We start from the raw sequence: 7,708 nt of genomic DNA on the forward strand, positions 1-7,708 counted from the left end.
TTTTACTAAGTGCTAAACTGGTGTTTAGTTTAGGAAATGTCTTTTACTTTGTGGACAATAAAGATTATTTAACAAGCTTCATGATCTTAGTTTGTTTTTCCCTGTGTGAACTGACTGCTCTGTACTTTGTTGTTTTCATTTCTTCCAGGTCTGATTTAACAACTTTGTTTGGTTTTGAACAAAGTTTAAAGTATTTTGAGGCTGTAGTTTGGTTTTAGTCAGAGGTTCTGTGAAAGTGAGAACTGGGTTTTGTGTTTACAGTTTAGAGAAATGGATGGAGGCTTTCAAGAAATGTGGTTTAGCAAAACTGAAAAACTGTAATATGAGAATAAAAGAATAAACTCACAGCTCATGTTGTTTCCAGGTTTTATTTGTTTTCCTCGGTGTGGCAGATATTTATCTCCACATCAAACCTTCACACCGCTTCAGTCTCAATCAGAAAGTTCTCATAAAAACAAAACCCGACAAGAAGTGAAGAAAAGGTTCTGGTTTTCATCAGAACCTGAAGCAAACATCTGTTAGTGAAGTTTCCTGCAGACATAAACATCTGTACGTCAAACCATAAAGAAAATCTGTTAAAAACAGAGTTCACACTTTGATGAATAAATAAACTTTTTTTAACTTTACATGAAAAGCAGAATCAAAAGTAAAACTGACAGTTCATGAAGTGAGAACTACAGCTGTGTGTACACGCCTACATTTACACACAGCTCAGAGAATAAAACCCCTCAGCCTCCAGTCCTGCACAGCTACAATAGAATAGAATAGAAACAACCTTTATTCTCCCACAGCGGGGAACTTCAGGTGTAACATAGGGCTGTGCAGTACGTGTGATAGATGGTAGAAACTATATGAAGTTGGTCTATGGTAGAAATTTACCCTCTACTGTCCTGTCATCAGTGACATCATCACACCTGTGTGAGCAGGGCTGTGAGTGCACACACACCTGAGCAGGAGGTTTAAAATATAATTAAAATATAATGAAGAAATTATAGTTTTAAAACACGTATTGAGAGAATAAATCCTCAACATTTGCCTGCTGCTGTAGAAAAGTTACGTTGTGTCACAGGATGACTTCCTCCCTCCTGCTGCACGTCACACACAGTGAAACTTTAACAACTCTAGTTTTTACACACAAGTTGTTGTAGAAAACCTTGTTTTTATGTGTTGTTGCCCACAGAGATGATAAAAGATGTGGACGTTTGTTCAGTCATAAATCATCTTGTTAATGTAACAGTTCTGCTCTGATGATGAAGACGATGAAGATGAGAGCAGCAGGCAGAAGCTCATTGTATGGCAGGCAGATATTACATTTATTTGGCTTCACCACACTTATATTCCAGTTATGTGAAACAGTTTTATAACAGGACTCTGTGCAGCTGAAGGTCCTGTCACACTAACATTTTAAATAATTTAAAATGTTTTTAAGTCTAAATGACTAATTTTACCTGAAGTTCTGGTTATAACATCCACTTTATTTTCATATTGTTGAACATTTGAGAAATATTTTTGTTTGTCGTTGAAACCGTTTTACAATATATATAAAATATTCTTTTGTACTTCTGTTATGTTCGTTTATACTGGGTTTGATTATGATTACAGTTTTCTGATGAATAAATGCTCTAAAAATTACATTATCTTTGCTTTTTATAATAATTTTCTACCACGATATATACAGTTACCATGAAGGGATTCAATTTATACCCTGATAGGAATTTGAGGTCATACCACCCAGCCCTAGGGTAACAGCAGCAGCAGATACATACATCAATCCACAAAACAGTACATTGCTATGTGACAATATCAACTGTAGCAATAATAATAGAAAATAAATAGACTATAGAATAATAATAATATAATAACAATAATAGAAATAATAAATAATAATATGGAAATAATAGAAAATAAAAACAGACACAACAGACTCGTGATCAGAGGGGGTGGCATATTGAGTCTAACTCAGTCAGTTAGTGTTCCAGTACAGGAAAAATATCTACAACTCATTACCTTCAAGAGGCAACTCCAAGATGGCTGCCACAGGTAACTGACCTTAGCAAACACAAAAAAGTACAACTGTTATTTTAAATACATTGAACTAAAAATCAGTGTGGAAGTAGCAGCGTTCAGTTGTTTTAGCCGAGCTGAACTGTTTTATTCAGGGGAAGAAGCTAAAAGTCCTCGTGGACAAAGTCCCAGAAACACGTCCTGTTCAGCAGGAAGTCTTCAGCTTGTCTGTGTGGGTCGTCACGTGACGAGACAATGTTGATTTATCAATGAAACTTTTTCCACAGCTTTCACAAGAATATGGTCTTTCTCCTGTGTGAGTTCTTGTGTGAATTTGTAAGCTGGAACGATGGCTGAAACACATCCCACAGGTTTGACAAGAATACGGCTTCTCGCCTGTGTGAGTTCTCATGTGAGCTTTTAAACTGTGAAGATGACTGATGGATATCCCACAGATCTCACAGGAATATGGCTTCTTATCACCATGAGATATCATGTGGCGTGACAAGTTTGTTTTGTGCTTGAAACGTTTTCCACATTTTACACAAGAATGCAGTGTTGTTTCTCCTGTGTGGTTTTTCATATGAACAAATAAATTACGCTTGTATCTGAAACTTTTCTCACACTGCTCACAAGAAAACGGCTTCTCACCTGTGTGGATTTTTTGGTGAACTTTTAATCTATGACGACGGCTGAAGCATCTCCCACATATTTCACAAGAAAAGGGTTTCTCAAGGGTGTGGGTTGTCATGTGGTCAGATAAGTGGATTTTGACACTGAAACTTTTCCCACAGGTTTCACAGGAAAATGGTCTTTCACCTGTATGAGTTCTCATATGAATGGTCATGTTTCCACTTAGAGAGAAGCGTTTTCCGCAAATTTCACAAGAATACGGTTTCTCACCCGTATGAATTCTCATGTGATTGGTCAGTTTTGCCTGTTCAGAGAAACACTTCTCACATGTTGTACAAGAATATGGTTTCTCACCAGTATGAGTTCTTATGTGATTTGTTAACTTCCCCTTTTCAGAGAAATGTTTCCCGCAAGTTGTGCAAAAATGCATATTTTCACCTGTGTGGTTTCTTGTGTGAACTAATAATTTGTAACTGGTGCTGAAACTTTTCCCACAAGTCTCACAAACATATGGCCTTTCCCCTGTGTGGGTTCGCAGATGATCCGTTGCTTTTTGTTTCGTCCTGAAACTTTTCCCACAATCTTTACAGGAGAACGGCTTCACGTCTGTGTGAGTGTTGTAGTGTTTATGTAAAGCAGACGAGCACAGAAATCTTTTCTCACACAGTTCACAAGTAAATGGTTTCTCACCTGTATGAATTCTCACATGGATCGGTAAGTAATACTTGTTTTTGAAACCTTTTCCACAAACATGACAGGAATATTCAGTTTGAGGCGTGTCAGTGTTGCTCCGACTCTCTGAGGCAGGAGACACGTCGGTTTCACTGCTGAGGATTCTGCTCTCAGACAAGAGATCCTGGCCCATTTGTTCTGGTTCCCTCTGCTCGCTTTCCTCGGTAACAGGAGTCATCATGAAGGTCCTGGTCTCCTGCTTCACTTCAAACTGCTCTTCATCCTGACTGATGCAGCGATCCTCTTCTTCCTCTTTCGTGTGCGGAGGTTCTGGTTCCTGGTCCAGACTGGAGCAGCTCTCCTGTTTAACGAGCTGCTGATCTGTCAGGAAGTCCTCATCTTTGCAGATGACGTGCAGAAAGAAGTCTGGAGACAAAAATATTTCAGGAAAACATCGAACATAAATAATTAAATGTAATAATTGGCACTAACAGAAGCCATGTTTAAATTAAAGGTAAGAAGACAACGGTCTTGTTTTTATTTATAATTTATTTGGACTCAAAGACCAGACCGGACCTCCAGCGTAGCTGCCATCAGTGGCAGTTATGCATTTTTAAGTTAACTACATTTTGAGTACAAAGAAAGAAAGGACATTGTTGTTGAAGTTAAACACATAATTCATGTGAATAATATAAAACTTTGATTTTTTTTAAGGGTTTATTTAATATTCCCAGGGCGGAACCAAAGTTTTGTTTTGTTGTTTAAGTCCGTTCTGTTTTGTTGTTACACGCTGCTCTGGTGGGGGCAGTGTGTGTGTGTGTTTTTTTCCCTCCAAACTTTATTAGAACAAAAGATAAGTAAACAACAGTGTGGTTTCCCAGGAGGGAGAGAGAAGCAGAGCGGTGGTTTGAAGAGAACAATATAACAACACTGTTCAACCAGAGACGTGTTTAAATGCAGACAATGACGAATGAAACTCCTTTTCTTTGACATTGTTATGATGTTAAGTTGCTAATCGCTGTTTTACTGAGTTTTTTTTGTGCTGATAAATGTATCTATAAAGATAACAGTTGTTTGTGTTTTAGAAATTAAGTTGTAAAGCTCTTTGTGTTCTAAAATGGTTTATTTTGTTGTTTATTCAGTCAGAATGCCTTTCTGTATGTAAGTTAATATTTTATGTTATTTATGCAGTTCTCACAGCACGGTTGTCTGCAGATATGTGCAAATAAATACCAGTAAACCTGAAGAACTCATGTGTCCGACATCCAGGACCGGACGTACCTTCATCCTGACTGATGACATCATCCTCCAGCTCCTCCTTCACATGTGGAGGTTCTGGTTCTTCTTTAACATGTGAAGGTTCTGGTTCTTTAACATGTGGAGGTTCTGGTTCTTTAACCTGTGGAGGTTCTGGTTCCTCTGGTTCTTTAACCTGTGGAGGTTCTGGTTCTTCTTCAACCTGTGGAGGTTCTGGTTCTTCTTTAACCTGTGGAGGTTCTGGTTCTTTAACCTGTGGAGGTTCTGGTTCCTCCTCTGTTTTACACACATGTAGCTGTGGGAGATCTGCACAGACAGAAACATGATTTAGTTATAAAGTAAAAAAAAACACTTTCATGAACTCGTCTCAGCTGAGAGGGTCTGTCCAGCAGGTGGTCTTTGTGCTCACCACCACCTGACTTGTTGGTTTTGTTGTTTTTCTTTCTCTGCTGCTAAATGTTTAAATGTTAATGTGAACTCTTCACTCTGTTATAAGTTTATGGTTTAAGTGTTAATAAATTCAGTGCAGTATAAAGTACCACACAGTGATACTTGAGTAAAAGTTTTAAAGTATGTGATATTTGTTGTAGTTAAGTATTAAAAGTCAAAGTGTAGATTTAAAACGAGCAGTTAGATTTTCTGTAAGGACATTTATTAGGAGGTGACCTCCCCAAAAACTGCAGAAATGACTGTTGTATTAAAAGAATGAATGGATGTTAAATTTAGGATGCACTAGTCCAGCTGTTTCAGTTTATATACATATATCAAGGCTGCACAAAGCTTTTCCCCAAAATGAAAATCTATCTGAGGGCTGCGGCCAAATGTAAGAATATAATTCATGAAATACAAATACTTCTTAAGTACAGTCCTTTTATTTGAATGATTCTGTCCTGCTGGAGTGTGACATGATTTGTTTGTGTACAAACTAATACACTATCAGAGTTTTATATATTTATACTTCTCATTCAACCACAGTTGAATGAGAAGTGTAGAAAATAGTTCATAAACGCAAAAAAGAGTGCATTTAGCATGATATGTCTCCTTTAAATTCACTCTATCTAGGAGGCTCAGTTTATATGGATAGTTTTTATTTTTTACAAGAACAAACTGGAATGAAAACAAGAAAAAATGAAATAAAAGTAACAACTTTATACTTATTGTCTTATTTAAAAATGTAAGAAGTAAAAAGTACACTGAAAAATAATTACTCAAATAAAGTACAGATACACATTAATTCTACTTAAATGCAGTAACAAAGTATTTGTACATAGTTACTTTACAACTCTGTATAAACCTGAGTTTTCTCAGTCTTCATTCAGTTCCGTAAAAGAAACTACGCTGAACTTTTAGCGTACGCTGTTTGCGTAACATCTTCTGAGCTTTACGTTCTGGAGCTACAGCTTCATAGCTTACGATGCTAACAACACATTAGCACTAACTGGGAGCAGGAAAGATTAGAGATGACGTCACAAATCATTTCACATCGTGTATCTAAAACAGAAACATCAGATTAACCGTAAAAAACAGACGAGCTCAGCTCGGCTACATACGGTTAGCAGGGTTAGCATGCAGCTGTGTGGGTCTGAGGGGCTCCATCACTTCTTATATAAACCGAGTCCGATCGTGAGCTGAAGACGGGCTGGCTGCAGCCGCTTTAATCTCCTCCATCTGGGCTTTCGTCCCGCTGCTCTCCGCTCCTTCGGAACCGGGTTGGTTCGGGGTGTTGTATCGAACTCTGTCCCCCCTCCCTGTCTGCGGCGGGAGAAGCGCGGGTCTGTCCGGTCCTCACCGTCGATGATATTTAAATATATTAATATTGTACTAAAATATTATACTATATTTAAACGATATTTACTTCGCATCAGTACGTTTTCAAAGATTTCAGAGGTTCTGTGCTCCTGCGCATGCGCCGTGTGGTGCAGCGAGTCCGCCATCTTGGGAAGGGCAACAGCAGCCAGAACTGAACAGAAACCTGCAGATTTAAACAAATTTAAACAATTCACTGTTCGTTTTACATTAAAGTTTGAATGTTTTATTGACCTGTTTATGGAACAAAATAATTTGTTGTTCATACTCTTTTAAATGATGTATTTATTTATTTATTTTTTAATCTGAGTAGTACACTGTAAAACTATTAAATGTTCATGAGTTCAAATTAAACATTCATTTACAAAGAATTCATATTTTAGTTTTTTAAACAAATTATTTTACACACATTAGTTAGACATTAATTATTATGGAAGTTGTGCCAACAGAAACTGAGTTTATTGCTCAGATTGAACCTGTTTGTACATAATTTTGAAAATGAATTTCACTAAACTGAAACTGAATTTAAAGTGCTGAATTTAATAAGACTTGTGGGGGAAAATAAATAAATAAATGAATGAATAAACAAATAAATAAATAAATAAATATAATCATTTAAGAGACACAAATGCATGTAGAAGTAAAAACAAAAACAAAAAAATAGATATTTTAAAAACAGTAAAATGTAAATTATGCGCTAAAATATATAATTTATTTGAACTAAGCTGGAAAAATAAATATGAAGGTATGAAATCATAAAACATGAGGTAAAGTTCTCATTTTTGAAATTACTTGGTGCATTTTCAGTGTATTTGTTTATTTATTGGTCCATTTATATGTTTCTGTTTTTATTTTTAAATATGTCCTCCACGGTTTCTGTCTGAAAGTGAACTGTTTTTATTAAACCTCTGCAGAAATCTTCTAATCTGATCAACTCCAGAAATGAATCACTAACAACTGACCACTGGGTCTTGAGATATTTTGCTAACAAACACAAACATGGACTAAAACACCAGCTGCCTCTGCCAGTTGTTGGCGGGTGATGGGTGTGTTGGAGGAGAAGTGATGAAAGAAAAGGACAGGAGTCAGTTCTTCACCTTTAAATCAAACAAGACAGCAAAATAAATAAATCACAAGTTTTAATCTTTGCAGTTTATCAGGGATTAAATCCCTTTAATCCGAATTAAACACAATTTTTAAAAGACTCGAAAGCAATAAAAGGCAAAATTTTAATGATTATTATTATTAAAGGTGCAGTATGTAACTTTTCTAAAAATGTATTTTTTACATATTTTTTCATTCTGTCACTATCTCCTGACAGATTGATATTAGACAG

General features: G+C 36.4%; 1 protein-coding gene across 1 annotated transcript; it reads right to left on the reverse strand.

Annotated features, from left to right (window-relative positions):
• Nucleotides 1-1,585: 1,585 nt before the first annotated feature.
• LOC106533525 (gastrula zinc finger protein XlCGF26.1) lies at nt 1,586-4,684 on the reverse strand (the record flags this gene model as incomplete). The annotated part of the gene is given in 2 exon segments (XM_014029866.1): nt 1,586-3,735; nt 4,591-4,684. A coding segment is annotated over 1 exon segment (1,341 nt). The 3' UTR covers nt 1,586-2,209.
• Between the last annotated feature and the right edge of the window lie 3,024 nt (nt 4,685-7,708).

The sequence above is a fragment of the Austrofundulus limnaeus genome, unplaced genomic scaffold (assembly GCF_001266775.1).
Source record: "Austrofundulus limnaeus strain Quisiro unplaced genomic scaffold, Austrofundulus_limnaeus-1.0 Scaffold960, whole genome shotgun sequence".
Taxonomy (NCBI): domain Eukaryota; kingdom Metazoa; phylum Chordata; class Actinopteri; order Cyprinodontiformes; family Rivulidae; genus Austrofundulus; species Austrofundulus limnaeus.